Source organism: Epargyreus clarus, unplaced genomic scaffold (genome assembly GCF_041222505.1).
Source record: "Epargyreus clarus isolate Ecla_fem2 unplaced genomic scaffold, WU_Ecla_fem_2.2 ptg000034l, whole genome shotgun sequence".
NCBI lineage: Eukaryota > Metazoa > Arthropoda > Insecta > Lepidoptera > Hesperiidae > Epargyreus > Epargyreus clarus.
In genome coordinates this window covers 10326422-10342341 of record NW_027332239.1, presented here as the reverse complement: position 1 = coordinate 10342341, position 15920 = coordinate 10326422, and the positions used below count along the sequence as shown (strand labels likewise).

The window sequence follows — 15920 nt, the reverse complement described above, 5'->3', positions numbered from 1 at the left end:
GGATTAGATTAGATTTAGATATAGGCACATATTTTAAGACAACAAATTGCCTAAATGTTTATAAAAAAAACTACAAATAACAACGATAACAATATATTTATTAATTGACTCCATTCAGTTTAAAATGTAGCTAATGTGTTCAATAAAAATCACAACTACGTTTACAAAATAAATAATGCTTAAACAAATACAAACATACATATTTTATTTATATTTACTCTGCACCTACGTAATCACAGCATTGCTTTTATGGGTAAGTTGGAGCTAATTAAGGAACTGAACAAGTAAAACATGAAACTTAATGAAACGGCATACATTCTTAGTATAAGAATCAATGCCACTTAGGCTGAGGGGGGGTAGAGCAAGAACGGTCACAAAGTGAACAAAGTAGCAAGGAGCGCTAAAAATTCAAATTAGAAACACAATTTATGGTGATTTTTGAGCGCATTATTAATTTTTTCTTATCGAAATACAATTTACGTGAAGTAAAAGTTTCGTTCCAAAGACATATCGCTCTACCCTGAGAAAGGCTGGGGCTGGTGCCAATAAAAGTAACATTTTTAAGACCATAGTCTCAAAATGCGGGTAATAATGTAATTAATGAGGTACATAGGTAAGTACATATGATATTAGTACAAACTACAAACATAACAGTATGCGATTTATCGCTTGGTCCGACGACATTATAACCGTGTTTATATCTAAATAACATTAAATTTGTATATAGTAATAGGTTATACATGGATAGTTATCAAAATTGATATAGATAATACAATGAGTACATACGCCAATTTTTATACAGAAAAATGAAGTCATACAGTCGTGATTTTTTTATATAATAATTAGGTTCCTTTATTGAGGTCCATTCATATAGGCACAGTAGTCAATAAACCATTTTTTTAAATCGTAGTTTATTCCTTACCCTCCTCTACTTTTAAATTATATTTTTGAATGGACTTTCTTAATTCATATTCAATTTTATTTATAGTTTGTTCTTATACAATTCTCATTTTTCTGTTATATTTAAGTACCTTACTGATCACCTGAATTATATAGGAGAAATAGAAGAAGTTGACCTTAATTAATTATCCTTAGCCGGTCTACCTTACAGTAAGTACTTTTATTACAATTTTATGTAAACATAATCACGTTTCTAGATAGACTCTACAAAAATGTGTATATTTCGTACAATAATAATCGAACAATTCTTGTAAGTAACATACAACTGGTTTCAACGGAAACAACTAATCATACAGATACAGGTTTTTAATAGATAGATAGTCTAATTCATTGTTAGGCTAACATTATCTTATGGAATATGTTATAGAGGTTGTAGTATTTTCTGGCACTGTTAGCGTGGTTACATTTGCTTGATCAAAAGCGTAGCATGCTACGTACTCTCGGGACAATTTTGCAACAACCCTTTTTGTCAACTTAATTCTGGTTTGGGTTTTAATGGTTGTGGGGTTCAACATTTTAAAAATGGTTGGTATCACTAAACTCGATTGATCTACCTATTATTATATTTCTTGGGCCTATTGACCTCCGATTTAGTTCGGATTGTGGAACAGCTATTGAAAAACCAGAGTTGCCCGAAAGGAACTATTTAATAATAACTAAGTTAAAGGTTTTTTTACATTTAAATGATGACTATTTTTCCACATTAGTTACGTTTTTTATTGACTGTTTATGTTTTACTTGTGATGTATAAACATCGTATCCTAAGGAAATTGTATTATCATAGAGAACTCTGTACCTAGTTGGTAGATAATAAAAATTAATAATTTGCGCCGGCGGCCAGACGATCCACTCAGCTCGGTACAACGTGATAAATTTCTCTCTTACCTCTTCTTTAAAATTTTCTAATGGATTTTCTTCTAACAACGCTAAACTCCCGAAAAATGTTACAATCATAATGGGAGAAAATATTAATTGATCTAGCAATAATTTTTTGGTTACCATATCTATAGTTTTGCCTATTATAAATCTGTCTAAAACTTTGTACCAATAGTGACAGAGGACACCCAGGCTCGCCCCAGAGAAAGCCATATGCATTGTCCTCTTGGGATCATATTTTTCTTGGTCTCCAGTGTAAACTTCATATGTTTGTTCTATCACATCACCTAGTGATGACAAACTTATTGATATAGAAATATTTGTGTATAGCAAATATTTGTCACTGAAGGCCACTTTGACAACTCTCCTTAGATGCGACACTGGGCCTGATGCTCGCACATTTGTTGCTAGTTTCCGCCATGTTACTCCAAGCGCTTGCATTTTCTGTGTCTGAAATCAAAAGAGACATCAATGAAAAATATTTGTTACAAGATTTATATGCTCAAAATTTGAAATGCCATTAATATAGGTACCTATTATCCCAAGAAGTAAAACAAACAGCAAGAACCCTAAAATTTTTCTTATTAAAATAAAGTTAATAAACTTTACTTTTTAAATGACTATTATTTCTTTTTAAATAAAAAACAACACTATAAATAATTATATTTATTGACAGTACAAATTAAAAAAAATATTGAGATTAATTAGTTTATGATTAAGATGTATCAATTCTGATAAATAATCAAAAATTTCATTTTCTCATGATATTATAAATTAAATTAATAAAATTTAAGCTTTTTCAATCATAGTGTTATCAGCTTCTTTGGGTGTTTTCTGGTGTTTTACATGTGAAGTATAGATATCATAACCAAGTGATATTGTATTGTCATATACAACTCTGTATTTAGTTGGCAAAAAGTAAAAGTTTATTATTTGCGCTGGCGGCCATACAAGCCATTCTGCTCTATACAAAGTCCAAAATTTTTCTTTTACTTCGTCATTGAAGTTTTCTAACGGATTGTCTTCAAATACAGCTACAGTTGCAAAGAATGATAGAATCACAACGGGAGAACAGATAAACTGATCCAAGAGGAGTTTTTTAATAACCATATCAAATGTTCGGCCAATGATTACTTTATCTAGGAAATTGTACCAATTATGGCATATAATGCCAGCAGTGCACCCAGACACTGCCATTTGACCAGTTCGGTGGGTGTCAAAGCTATCAATGTCTCTAACATGCCACTCATAGCATTGTTCCATAATGTCCCCAGCAGTGGATATCCCTATAGACAGCAAAACATTGGTGTAAAGTAAATATTTGGGACTAAAAGCTTTATGGGCCGTTACTTGATAAATTGAGTACGTTTTGGACAACAGTCTTCGAATTTTCATAACTTAGGATTAAGTTTTTTTTACCTAAAACAAGCATACCATAATTAGACTATTTACAGCAATGTTTTCGTTATTATATTTACTATTATTATGGTTATATTAACACTTATGAGATTCAGATATTAGTGCTTTATAATATTGAATAGAACTACAGTGAAAATGAAAATTTAAAGGAAATATAGAAAAGTACTTACATATTGGGATTACACAATGTTATTTTTAAATTTAATTATAAATAAATAGAGGCAGAATTTTTAAATACTATGAATGGTCGACTGCATAGCCGTGTTATAAAATCAATTACGACGCAAAAGCGTACTTATATTTTGGCAATATAACACGATATTCAGCTAACCTATAAAATAAAACATTGTTATCATTTTGGCGAGGGAGGAGAGGATCTGACAGCCTGAAAATTGACCCTGACAGTGACTTTAGGCAACGACCAGCTGATGCGATCTCTGCAATTTTTTGTTTATGGTTAAGTTAGGTATGCAAAATTATTAAATTTAGATTTTAAATTACCTATGGAGATTCTTATATTCTACTTAATTTGCACTTCATACTTTAAAGACGACATAGCATAAGCAAAAACCTATCAATCATCTTTTAAAATCTACAAATCAATGTAGCCAACTTATTAAAACTCCCTGAAATTGAGGATAAATAAAAGTGATACATAAAAAATACAATAGTATAAGTAGTAATCTTGTAAAATTACTTTTATCTTCTTTTAAAATTGATTAATCTTTATTTTAAATCTTATAAAATTAATTAATTAAAAAAAATATCTTGAAATGTGTATTAAAGCGTTAATTAATAAATTAATTATATTCATACATTACATATCCGTAAATAAAAAATACGTGTAGTAGTAAGGAAACCTCCTAGATTGCACTGCGCGGCACCAGACCATTCGACAATACAAAATCTTGCTAGCGGCAACACTGACCACGGCTAAATGTCTTCAGTTCTTTCATAAATAATATCTTGTCTGTTGCTCAGAGCAAAAGGTCTTGTTGTCTATAGAAGATGCCAATGCCAAATTGCCGTCATCAATACGTCAAATGGGATTAAACTTAAAATAAGTTAATGTTTCATTATTAAACTATACAAAATATTATACATAAAAGTGTCTAAAATACATTAATTTCTGCTAGCATTTTTTATTAAGTAATTCTTAAATATGGCAGGTAAGGTTAGAAACTTTAGAAAACAAGCCAAATTCAAGAAACGCTATATTGCCGCTAGACGCTTCATCATTTTTCTATTAAAATGAGTTTATTTACAAATTCCTTTTTGGAATTCACTTCTTTATTAAAAGAAATTTTCAAAACCACACTTAACGTAAGAGGTTATTTAGTACTTTTTTTAAATATAAAATGTTTATAGACATATTTTATTTTCTCTCAAAGTACATATCCTCCTACTTTAGAAGTGGTATCGTTCAAAAGGTATCATCCTGAGGAATTGCTAAACACAACCAATGCCTATACTTTACTCAGAATAACCTTTTTTTATATTTTTCAGACAAGCTAACTCTTGATAGACATGCTATGAAAAGCCGCGCCACTGCCCACCTTCGGATCTACGTCGGTGGTTTACCGGACTCCGCCACTGTTGAGGAGTTGTACGAACATTTCATCCCTTTCGGCCAAATCAATGGGATAGTGATTAATAGAATATTTGGATTTGTCCAGTTTGACAAAGAGTCGAGTGTCCAAGATGCTATAACTAAAGCTGATGGCAGTGTCTTTCAAGGGAAGCAAATTATGGTCAGGCCGGCGCAAACACACAATGAAAAACCAAGGTATTCTATACATAAAAGAATTATAATAATTGTAGTTATTCTCCATGAAATAATTACAAGATGTAGAAGTATTATTCTGAGATAATAACCAAATTGAGGCAAATTGTATCAATAAAAAGTCCTTGAAACCCTGTTCTCTTATGCTAGTAATTCATTTACACCAGAGAACTTGCAAAAATATGCATGGAAATTCTTACTATTCATCATCTCAAATCTATTATCAAATCAAATCACATTTATTGTGGAACATGGGTACAATCATAACATTTTGATTACAGTATATTCCCGCCACAGGTGGGCATACAATAATTGTGCAATAAAATATAAGTAGCAAATCAATCAAACATTTAAAAATATTAATTATACAATAGAAATAGATAGAACTACTAGAAATAGATTATATATAAGTATAGAATGGCCTTCAACTGATTATGACAATGTTCTTTTACAAATTTTTTTAGACGCGAAGAGGTAACCATACAGTCTGATCTGCCCCCAGCTGTTGTTCTAACTGACAACTTGCCGGTTGTTCCCGATGACAATAATGATGATCTGTATGACAGTTATGGCAACTATGTTGGAGACCAAAGTCAGGGTAATGTGTAACACTTGCTATATAACAGGTTATCACTTACTGAAGGTGGTAGAATCCCTTGGTTTGAACCTGGCATCACCAACGCCACACCAATTTCTGCATAATAACAGCAGTGTTAAATAATGCTGTGTTCTGGTTTGAAGGGTGTAGTGAGCTTAGTCCTCAGGAGTAGCGCCGCATTTGTGAAGTCTTCGGGGGTTGATTACAGACGTCCATGGGCGGCAGTAACCACTTACCATAAGGTGGGCTGCATGCTGATCACACATGCATTACCACTAAGATGGATGATATAACATAAACCCCATTGCTTAATAATAATAATAAACTGAAATGTAAAACAATGTATCCTATGGCATTCTCACAAATTAGACAAATCCTTTTAATAAAATAAGTAAATTTAACTATAAAAAGTGTCCAACAATGTAGGATTCTTAAAGCTATATTCAAAAGAAGAATTGACCCTATATAATGCAAATGACTTAAGAATTTACCTTATTTTATTTTAATGTTGTTCGATGTCAACTATATAATTTTTTCCAGTGGTTTCTATATGTTGTAGAATGGTTTCTTTATAAAAATTACCTGTTCTTATTATGCTTATGTTCATTAGGTTACAGGGATGAAGAGCATGAGGAAGGGTATGCTAAAAGACCAGAATGGCCAGATAGGGGACGTGGGCGGGGAGCACCGAGAGGGAGGGGCGTTCGCGGCCGCGGCGCCCCTTTTCGGGAAGAGAGAGGTTTGCATACATTAATAAAATTTTATTTGATTTGATAGCAATACATTAACAGTGTGGCATTCTAATTTCATTCAAACCCCCATGGTTTGCACGTTTTGTTTGGTTTAAACAGCAGACAAGCACACACGCCAAGGGAATACATTGCACTACAAGAATTTCGACAATTTTTTCCACAGGTTTATTAGCTTTATTTTACTACATAGTCATATGCTATGTGTGTTACGGTTTTATGTCTGCGCTAGGAGGACAATTTGCTTACTATTACTATGATTATACCATAACTATTAAAAGTCTATGTCTTATTTTAATTTCAATAATCTACTTGATCAATATAACGTAGATAAAGGAACAATAAACTTGTAAGTTTCATTCATAAAATAAGGCACCCCTTTTGATTTGGCATTGTTCAGTTTTAAGTGACAAACATTTATCAATTAGTAGCTATTGATTTCTTAAATCAACTTAATAGCCACCAAACAAGCAGTAATGTTTTCTAAAATTAATCTTTATGGTAGGATATACAGTTATTTTTAATATTGAAAGAGAACTGTCTAACAGGTGGTGATAGACCAGAACGGCCTGGCTATGGCTATCCACAGCCGGAGTACCCAAGAGCTCTGCCTGTACCAGAGAGAAATGACTGTGAAATAATTGTTGTTTCGAAAGGTCTTACGTAAGTTACTCAACTACTTGAATTGATTTTTAGTGATAAATTATAAGGTAGTAGAATCAATTTAAAGCAGTAATAGCCAAGTGATTGAAATTCACCACCTCGATCGAGAGGTCCGAGGTTTAAATTAAATTCAGAAATTAATTATCACCTTAATGGTGAGGGAGGAAATCTGCATACTTGAAAATCTTTAAGGTAGGAATCTAATCTTATCTAGGTTTGATATCTAAATGTCCATGGGCGGCAGTAGCCACTTGCTATCAGGTGGATTGTACGCTCGTCTGCTATTCCTATATTATAAAATGATAATAATGAGCGCCGGCTCTGTAGTAGAGCGAGAAGAGCAGACACTATATGCGCCAAGTAGTAAGGGTCGCCAAGTAGTAAGACGTTTAGAATGATGATTATTAGTAAGAAGGTTAAGGTTATGTTTTAAACAGATCGTTTAAATAATTTCAAAAATGACTGTTCTGTTATCATTTTCAGAGAATATGCAGAGTATATCGAAGGTCGTTTGAAACGTTTGGGCATTGTAGTCGATCTACTATTTCCAATGGAAGATGTTCCTATTGGGAAAGTGTTGGGGAACATCGCCTCACGTGGTTGCCTCTACGCTATTCTAGTCATGCCTCAGAATCAGGAGAACAGATCTTTGACGCTAACTATCCTGCATGGGCTGCCTCAAGGTTAGTTGCTTGTTTAGATGTTGTACATACACTTTTTATAATATTTATCATAACTACAATCAAACTACGAGTACTCTCATAACTAACAGTACAACAACTCGTATATGTGAGGACTATACTTGGGCTTTCTATTTTTACATCTATCAAGAAAGCAATACAAACTATTGTTATGTTCAAAGAATTCACCTGAACTGGCCCGTCTTTCCAGCCTCTGCTACGACACTGAACAATTAAAATCTTATTAGATCAGCCTGCGATTTGATTCATACGGTTTTACCTCAGTATTTATTTTACCCCAACTAGCCTTACTAGTCGTTAAACGATAACTACTACTGGGCAATGGCATCTTCTCGGAGGGAGAGTGGTTTACGTCATTGTCGCTGGTGCTGGCTAAATGCGAAGTGGTGGAACTAGCAAACTGGTGGTGGAACATGCAAGTGTTCTACTAAACTTTAAAATATCATTGCAGAGCACCGCAACATGCCTGTGGACGACGCGCTGCAGCTGCTGTCGCGCAACTTCCAGGAGGTGCAGCGCGGCGGCTCGGCGGGCCGCGAGGCGGTGTACGCGCTGCTCGGGCAGCTCGCCGACGGCCGCTCGCTCACCGTCATGCAGTACGACAAGGTCATCGAGTACCTGCAGGTGGGTGCGCTCTCGTAGCCCAACGGCTTGTGTAAGGTCCACGCGTACCACTTGTGAATCACATCATATAGTTTATACGCTGTTAACCCGTTACACCCGCCGTTAACCAGTTAGTTAATACCCGTGTATATTGACACGGGTAACGATAAAACAGCCTGTTAATTCATGTATGCAGATGGGACACGCGGGCGGGATACAAGCCTGCATGAAAGGAAAAAGACCGATTGATAATTCCACTCGAATCGGAGTCTAAAGAAACGGCCCATAAAAACATCCAAAAATAAAAAGTAATTTTGGAAGTGTGAAGGCGGTAGAACGCCTGTTTGACTGCTTAAATGCTTATATGTATAAAAGGAAGAACGCTGCAATATTAACACGATACATTCAAACTCAGATCTGAAAGACCGTGTGGCCGTAGACTCTAATCCTGTCCGATAACTACAGATGTCCATGGGCAGCAGTACAGTCTCTCGACCAAATGGACTGCATGTTCTTTTGCTACTTTCAAAAAAGTAAAGATAAATATATTTCCCTGATATACTACAATTTGACCTGACCACGGTTTTTTTATTTTCATTTATTTATTCTTTTTTGACGTGACAACGTCTTATAATTCGAGGGAACCGGCTGCACGCACCAAAAAACATGACTCATGCGGCGTTACCTCGCTCTGAGGCGTTCCATTTAAGGCTTGAAGTACAAGCGAGAGCGCGGAACGAGCGACAAAGAAGCACAATCGGCCCCCGCGTACTTACCTCCTTCTCTATATCCATACGAAATATCTATCAAACAAATAAAATTGAAATTTTCTTTTGAAAGATGCGACCATTCCATCAGTATTTTCTTATGACAACTATCGTCAGTAAACCGACTTTACAGACAACCGATTTTTTTTGTTAACAGGAGCGCAGAGAACAACAGGTTAAAATAGAATTAGGAGAGCCACTACCAACGCCAGCGACCAACAAAACGCAAGTCGATCTTCAACAAAGAATCCTCAGTATCTTGAACGACAAGAACGTATTAGCGAAGACCGAACCCCCACAGGTTGTAGAACCGCAACCCGCGCCACCGCAGACCCAAAACAAACTATTAAACGACCCAACCGTGAGAAAAGCCTTGGATTCTATATTGCAGAAGTTTACGTAACGTTATTTTTTCTGTCATAACTTTCAAGATATTTTGACCTAGTATAACAATTTAGATAGGTATGCAAAGAGGTATAGTGTTATTATAATAGTTTGTTTGGTACAGAAAATTCAATTGAAATAAAAATATGTCTACGTTTTTATGAATTTCAACAGCGGTCATTATAATTGTGCTTTTATTAAAGCATATTTTTTATACAAATAATAATGTGACCTAGATAATACTTGACCCTAGTACTACTAAGTTATTTATAAGAATTATCATTAAGATAATTAAGTGAAATAAAAAGTTTAGTAATTATATTGCATTCCTTTCTTAATATCCTGTAAAAAAAATATCAAAATGTGACTGGTCATTTTCTAATCGCGCGAGGTTTTGCCTGCATACCAGCACACGCGGGTTAAGTCACGCGTGCAGAAGTGACAAGCATGCCTAAATAAACCCACGTTAATAAAATAAACAAGAAAAAGTGACCGCTAAATGAAGCAGAAGCGCCATGCACGCGCGCCTGTGGGATGGGTTTGTAAACGCGCGGCGGGTGACCGCTCACAGCTTTAGTTTTTCCAAAAGAGTTGAGCGCCGTAGTTATATATCGTGGGTACAAGATGGCAGCTCGTTACAGTTCCTAGGACCACAGCAGACGCACGCTTAACGCACTTGCGCAAAGTTTAGCATACACCCTAAATGTCTAGTGTTACCAGCAAGAGTCATATTTTACTGGTCAAATAGTAACAGTAAAAAATATAGCCCAATACATTTTTTCATCTTTTATAGTCTAACCATGAGTAAATTATTTATTGCGCTCTATATGCACGAATTGGTAAATTTAGAATATATGTAAAATTAAAAAAAAATAGTCTGAAATTAAATTTAAAAAAAATGACTGGAAGGTAAATAAAAAAACGATATAATAGAATGATTTTTATACGTTCACATTTATTTTAGGTGGTCTAAACAAGTCACAGAGCTAGCAGTTCATTGGTGATTTGAAGAGACAAACGGTGCTATAGTTTTTGTACATACATACATAGACACAAACTTAACTTTGTGGACACACTAACAACTAAGGTTCGAGATACTGTTACATAACAACTTTACATTATTTTTAGTCTAGGTGATTCAATTATAAAATTTTGCAACTCAGAACGTGAATTACATTTGTCATTTTTATCAACTCATTGTGTAAAAAATTAAAAAATAAACTGCATGCATTAAATAAACATTGATTTGATTCACATAAGCCTAGTGACTGTCAAACACCGCCAGCGGTTGTATATAATCATCTCAGGTTTTGCAAATTTTAAAATATCTATAAACACAAGGCTCTTATATGCTTGCTATTATTTTTGTAAGTAAATTATGAAAAAATTGGAAATAGTTTGTATCTCATAATTTGTTATTGTATTACAGTAAATTTCAACGTCCAAATTTAAATAATTTTACGTTAATCATATTATTAAATCAAAAACACCACATTGAGATCAAGGCCCTGTGTGTTTTAGGTCTTTAAGAAGCAACATCATCTTTAGTTATATTTCACTATTCTAGGTATTATTAGCTATACAAGATATAATAAACTAGGATATTGTTAGGAATATCCACATCTTACTCTATATAAACAAGTCCACATACGCCCTTATTTCTACAGCAACTAAATGCCATCACACACCTATCAATCTCCATAAAGCTATATTTGGAAGATTTGGTGTCAATCGAGAGCTCGATAGGTGAGCGCGATATTTACAACGAGTCAGTCAAGTATGACTACATCGCCTACACACAGATGGCGAATTCGTAATCTTTAGTCCTGCGTTTGTTCATTTACATTTATGTAGACCTCTCAGGAGGGTCTTCCTGCTTTGAGGGGTCAAATCCTTCCTTTATATGTCCACCCGTACCTTTGGGATCTAAATCCGTTGCCCAACTGAAGTGCATAAGAGCTAAGTGTGAGTTACCCAGTTTATTGTGAACTTTTCCAAGTAAATAGTACACTAGAGACTCTCGTGGCGCTATATCTTTCAAAAGGTGTAAATCTGTCAATGCATCCTGAGGACGACCAGCACGTAATAAGACCGACGCTCTATGGAAACGACACAAGGGGTTTTCTGTGTCCAACGCCACCGCCCTTTCTAGAGTAGCCAGAGCGCGGTCCATCTTACCTAAAGCTGCTTGCGCTAAACCTAGCTGACACCTTAGTACGCCTGAATGTGGGTGAATGGCAAGAGCGCGTCTTATATGAACTTCGGATGCTTTCCAACGTTCCTGTCGCGCGTAAACAGTCGCAATACCGAACCACGCCACATAGTTTCTTGGGTCAATACTAACTGCCGTTCGGAAGCTCGCCAGCGCCTTATCTGTTTCTTCAGCTACCGCGTATTCGTGACCCAGCAGCGCGTGAGCATACGCTGCGTCAGGTTCGATTTGAACGGCGCGTTTGAAGAATTTCAATGCAGTTTCGCGCTCCTTATGCAATGAGAAGCAATTGCCAGCAGCCAACCAAGCTATTGAATTACTTCTATCCAATTCAACTAATTCTTGCGCTAATGCAGACAGCTGCGCTTCACGTTGTAAGTGCCATAAACAGGTACTGTATATATCCATCCCTTCTGTGCGATTCGGGTAGTGTTTCCGAATGTCTGTAAATATTTTAGCGGCCGCTTCAAACTGCGCAAGTTCATAGTGCGCTCGAGCTATCATTGTTTGGACCCAGGGTGAGTTTAACTGTCTGATAGGTATTTCTTGAAAAAGTTTGATCGCATTTTTACAGTCCAAAAATGCGAGAGATTTGTATGCTTCTCCTAACTCCCTTAACAAGTTCAGTAAAGCTAACCCATTAGAATTCTTAGGTGTAATGGTAGGTGTGATAGATTCAATGTTTTTATTCCTTTCGTTTGAGTCAACAGAATTTGTTTTTAAATTTTTCGCAGATCGCTGTTTGTTTTTTCTAGAGGGACTCTTTGGTGCTACAAATTTCCTACTAGGAGACTTATTGTTTTCTTTTACAGAATAACTACTATTATTGTTACTAAACAACCTAGATGATCTTCTTGGTGCTGGCCCCAATGTACATCTTGGTGCAGGGCTGAACACAGCATCTTTCAGTTGCCCCATTTGCACTCTTAAGGAGTTTACAATCTTGGGTATTGCTTTTTGCTCATTTGAGTCTGTGAGTGTTGGTGTGTACATAACGGGAGATTCTTCCATAGGCAACATTCCGAAGGATGGTGAAAATGGTATTGGTGCCATACCACTGAACACACTGTGCATTCTTTTAACCGGCACCTGTGTCTCAGGTGTGATACTTGTAGACATAGTCATTGGAGTCCTGAGGGCTACATTATTTGGTGTGACAGTTGGGTTCATACCAGTATTATTAGGAATGTTGGTATTGATGATTGAAATGTTTTCAGAGTTGCTGACTAGATTGACTAATGTTGAAACACCGAAAGAAAAGTCACTGTTATTGATTTGAAATACTTGATGAGGATCCACCTTCTCTCCCATGTTGCAAAGTTGAGCGAAGGATTTCCACATGAAGGGATTTAATGATAGTGCCTTCCGATGAGCGTCTGCAGCTTTGTTTCTTCTCTCTGTGATATTGTAAATTTTTGCAAGCAGTTGTAATGCATATGGAGCCTGTTCACCAAATTCTGATGCCACTATGTCTAAGTTTGATCCCAATGCAACTTCCGCATCTTTGTAACTGCAACAATAAATTACTTTGCCATCAAAGTTACACCAAAAATTTAAATTTGAAAAATGCAGTTATTGATATAACATTTCGACAATTCTATTTTTATTAAATGCACCTATTAGTTAATAGCCTTTATCTATACATGATATACATGATCCCATGTACTATGATGTTGTGCCGCACATTATGTTAGCTATAAGGTACACGCATCTAACTATATAATCGTTTAATCGTATAAATTTCGGCACGTATTTACCTACTACTTATAATGTTAATCGCGCAAAAGTAGGTAATTGTAGTAAAACACTTGTTAGATGCAGATGCATTTAGTTCGTAAGAATAGCATGCTATTGTAATCGTTGTATGTAAATCGCTAGATATTGTAAACGTAATGTTAAAACGGAGATCATCTTAAAATCGCAATATTGTAATATTTTAAATCGTTAAGAATGCACGAAGGAGAAATTGCGTCATAGAAAGGATCGCAACAGTTGGTGCACATGTTTAAAATATATTAGGGTTTTTGTTGCTTAGGGATCTTTCGTATTTTGTTTCAATTGGTTTCAACAGGAACTCTTACAGTTAAGTGTAGTTTATCGCTCCTCTTGACAGCCTTGCACAATAGTTGGGACCAAAGCTGGCAGTCATAAAATAGAAATCGTTCTTTGAAACAATAGATCCTTAATAGAGAGCCAAACAATAGGTCAACCCTAAGAATCGTTTACTTTAGAAATAGTCATTTGAAACGAAAACACATGTGCAGCCAAAGTACCCTATCCCACGGTACCTGCTTGACCAGAGGACCCATTTGTTATTAGTTTGTAGACTGAACCGTAATCGTATTTGAATAGAGTTTACAATAAAGCCGTTAACAGAGTTTAACGGCTATCGGGAAGAAAGTGAAAGGGGAATTGAGGATTTAGTATATTAGGAGACGCATTTCTCCCGGCATCTCATCCAGTATTTACTTATATGTGATCTGCAATTTGCTAGACGTGCTCTTCAATTATGTTGTTGTTCTTGTCAGCTTATTTTAAAAACAATATTTTTTCAAACTTATAAGTAACTAGTTTCTGTCCGCGGCTTCGCCTGCGTTTAAAAGAAAATAATATAACATACTAATGTACATAAAACTGAAAATTCGAACCTACAACTTTGCTAAAGATCATCACTTGATCAAATGCATAGTTTACGATCCAACCCTTACTAATATCGATTAAAATAATCGATATTTTGGGTCCAAAAGATCGATTCTCTGATTAATTGATCTTAGATCGCCATCCGTAGTTCCCGTGGGATTTCCGGGATAAAAGCTATCCTTTGTCCTTTCTCGGGTCTCAGACTATCTTTGTACAAAATTTCATTAAAATCGGTTCAGTAATTTGGGCGTGAAGAAGAGACAACCAGACAGACAGAGTTACTTTCGGATTTATAATATTAGTAAGGATATCAAATGTACCTATGTTTTTATATTTTTATATTGTACCACTCCCTAATTATTCTTCTTATTTCAAGATTTAAAGAGAATAGGATTGAAGCAGATAATTTTCAGACTAAACCAAGTGAATATTTCAAATGTAAACATTGAAAAAACCTGCATACAAATAATACTTACGATTTCAAGTCAACAGAGCATTTTGCAAGAAGAAACCGCGCCTGTGGTAGAGTTAAAGATATATTTTGTAGTAAATGATGCGCCTCATTTACACGTCCAGCTCTATAATAACATGTTCCTAATAGAAATGCACTTTCTTCTGATGTCACTGGAAAATTAAATAAAACTCACTCAAAAACCATAAGTAAATAGTCATTGAAAAAAATCGAAACTACATTGATTGATTGATTTTGATGACTTAGAGAGTAATGTTAAACCAAGTTTAATTTACTTAAGTTAACAATATACACTTAATGAAAAGTTAAAACTAATTTTACTCTATAATAAACGTTCTTCTACTTCCACCTGAAAAGGCCTAATTCATACAGGACTGTAAGATACCATGTTAAGTAACTGTAAGATACTAAATTGATTTATTATTCAATGTTGTCCCACCAAAGGATCAAATTTCAAAAATGCACAAGCTATATGTAGTACGATCGTTAAATTCGGTAAATTTATTGTTTTTAAAAGTACGGAAGATGCCCAACTGATGTGTCAATAAGCTAGAATGTTCTAAGTTAAAATTAAAAAATAGTTTAAGTTATTGATTGTTAAAAAATAATGGTTGAGGGTAAGCAACAGGATATTTATAATTACCTTCAGCGTGTAATCTCTCAGCCAGAAATATAGCATTGTCGTATTCATAATTATTGAGACAATCCCAAATGATAACCTGCGAAAATTTCAAACGCTGTAGTGGATTATATGAACAGGGTTGGAATACCTTGATTGACAGTTCATAATTTTCTTCAAATTTCACTTACTTGTATAGGCTCTTGAACAATCATTTTTACAAATCATTAACACTTTTATCTATGCAAATATTGTAAAACACTTTACATATCTAGCCACGATCCTTACACAGTCACAATGAAAAATAAAAACGTATCTTTTACGACGGACATTTTCATTTCAGTTTGTTGATTGTCTATGGTCAGATGATTGTTGTTACGAAAGCGATCGCTCCCTCGCTCGATAATGTTTTGCATTTATTACAGGCATAGAGAATTCTTAACAGCTTAAAAACGTTAAAAAATACCTTTTACT

The 15920-nt window shown here is 35.0% G+C and overlaps 3 protein-coding genes and 1 pseudogene across 3 annotated transcripts; 1 reads left to right on the top strand and 3 right to left on the bottom strand.

Annotated features, from left to right (window-relative positions):
- Positions 1 to 1139: 1139 nt before the first annotated feature.
- On the bottom strand, positions 1140 to 3567 carry LOC140756023 (mpv17-like protein 2 pseudogene; annotated as a pseudogene).
- On the bottom strand, positions 2493 to 3563 carry LOC140756024 (mpv17-like protein 2). Its single transcript, XM_073091419.1, has 2 exons — positions 3426 to 3563; positions 2493 to 3255 (listed from the first exon to the last, which is right to left on the bottom strand). The coding sequence occupies exon 2, from the start codon at positions 3229 to 3231 to the stop codon at positions 2626 to 2628; it is 606 nt and encodes a 201-aa protein (XP_072947520.1). The 5' UTR covers positions 3232 to 3255; positions 3426 to 3563; the 3' UTR covers positions 2493 to 2625.
- A 699-nt stretch (positions 3568 to 4266) lies between the features above and the next one.
- On the top strand, positions 4267 to 9822 carry Neos (nuclear receptor coactivator protein neosin). Its single transcript, XM_073091348.1, has 8 exons — positions 4267 to 4424; positions 4762 to 5041; positions 5503 to 5636; positions 6247 to 6375; positions 6934 to 7048; positions 7532 to 7731; positions 8201 to 8373; positions 9277 to 9822. The coding sequence occupies exons 1-8, from the start codon at positions 4418 to 4420 to the stop codon at positions 9520 to 9522; spliced, it is 1284 nt and encodes a 427-aa protein (XP_072947449.1). The 5' UTR covers positions 4267 to 4417; the 3' UTR covers positions 9523 to 9822.
- Positions 9823 to 10430: 608 nt separating this feature from the next.
- Positions 10431 to 15836, bottom strand: Cdc27 (cell division cycle protein 27). The gene is made up of 4 exons (XM_073091165.1): positions 15638 to 15836; positions 15471 to 15546; positions 14832 to 14979; positions 10431 to 13225 (listed from the first exon to the last, which is right to left on the bottom strand). Exons 1-4 carry the CDS (start codon positions 15659 to 15661, stop codon positions 11350 to 11352), a joined length of 2124 nt encoding a protein of 707 aa, XP_072947266.1. The 5' UTR covers positions 15662 to 15836; the 3' UTR covers positions 10431 to 11349.
- Positions 15837 to 15920: the final 84 nt, after the last annotated feature.

What these genes read in the sequence shown, in the direction of transcription:
- Neos (XM_073091348.1), top strand. An exon ending in TGTTGGAGACCAAAGTCAGG is followed by an intron (nt 5,637 to 6,246) that starts GTAATGTGTAAC and finishes TATGTTCATTAG; the next exon opens with GTTACAGGGATGAAGAGCAT. An exon ending in AGGTCATCGAGTACCTGCAG is followed by an intron (nt 8,374 to 9,276) that starts GTGGGTGCGCTC and finishes TTTTGTTAACAG; the next exon opens with GAGCGCAGAGAACAACAGGT.
- LOC140756024 (XM_073091419.1), bottom strand. Translation starts at nt 3,231, where the DNA reads ATGAAAATTCGAAGACTGTTGTCCAAAACGTACTCAATTTATCAAGTA.
- Cdc27 (XM_073091165.1), bottom strand. Translation starts at nt 15,661, where the DNA reads ATGATTGTTCAAGAGCCTATACAA. An exon ending in TTGTTCAAGAGCCTATACAA is followed by an intron (nt 15,547 to 15,637) that starts GTAAGTGAAATT and finishes AAATTTTCGCAG; the next exon opens with GTTATCATTTGGGATTGTCT. An exon ending in TGCTCTGTTGACTTGAAATC is followed by an intron (nt 13,226 to 14,831) that starts GTAAGTATTATT and finishes TTATTGTTGCAG; the next exon opens with TTACAAAGATGCGGAAGTTG.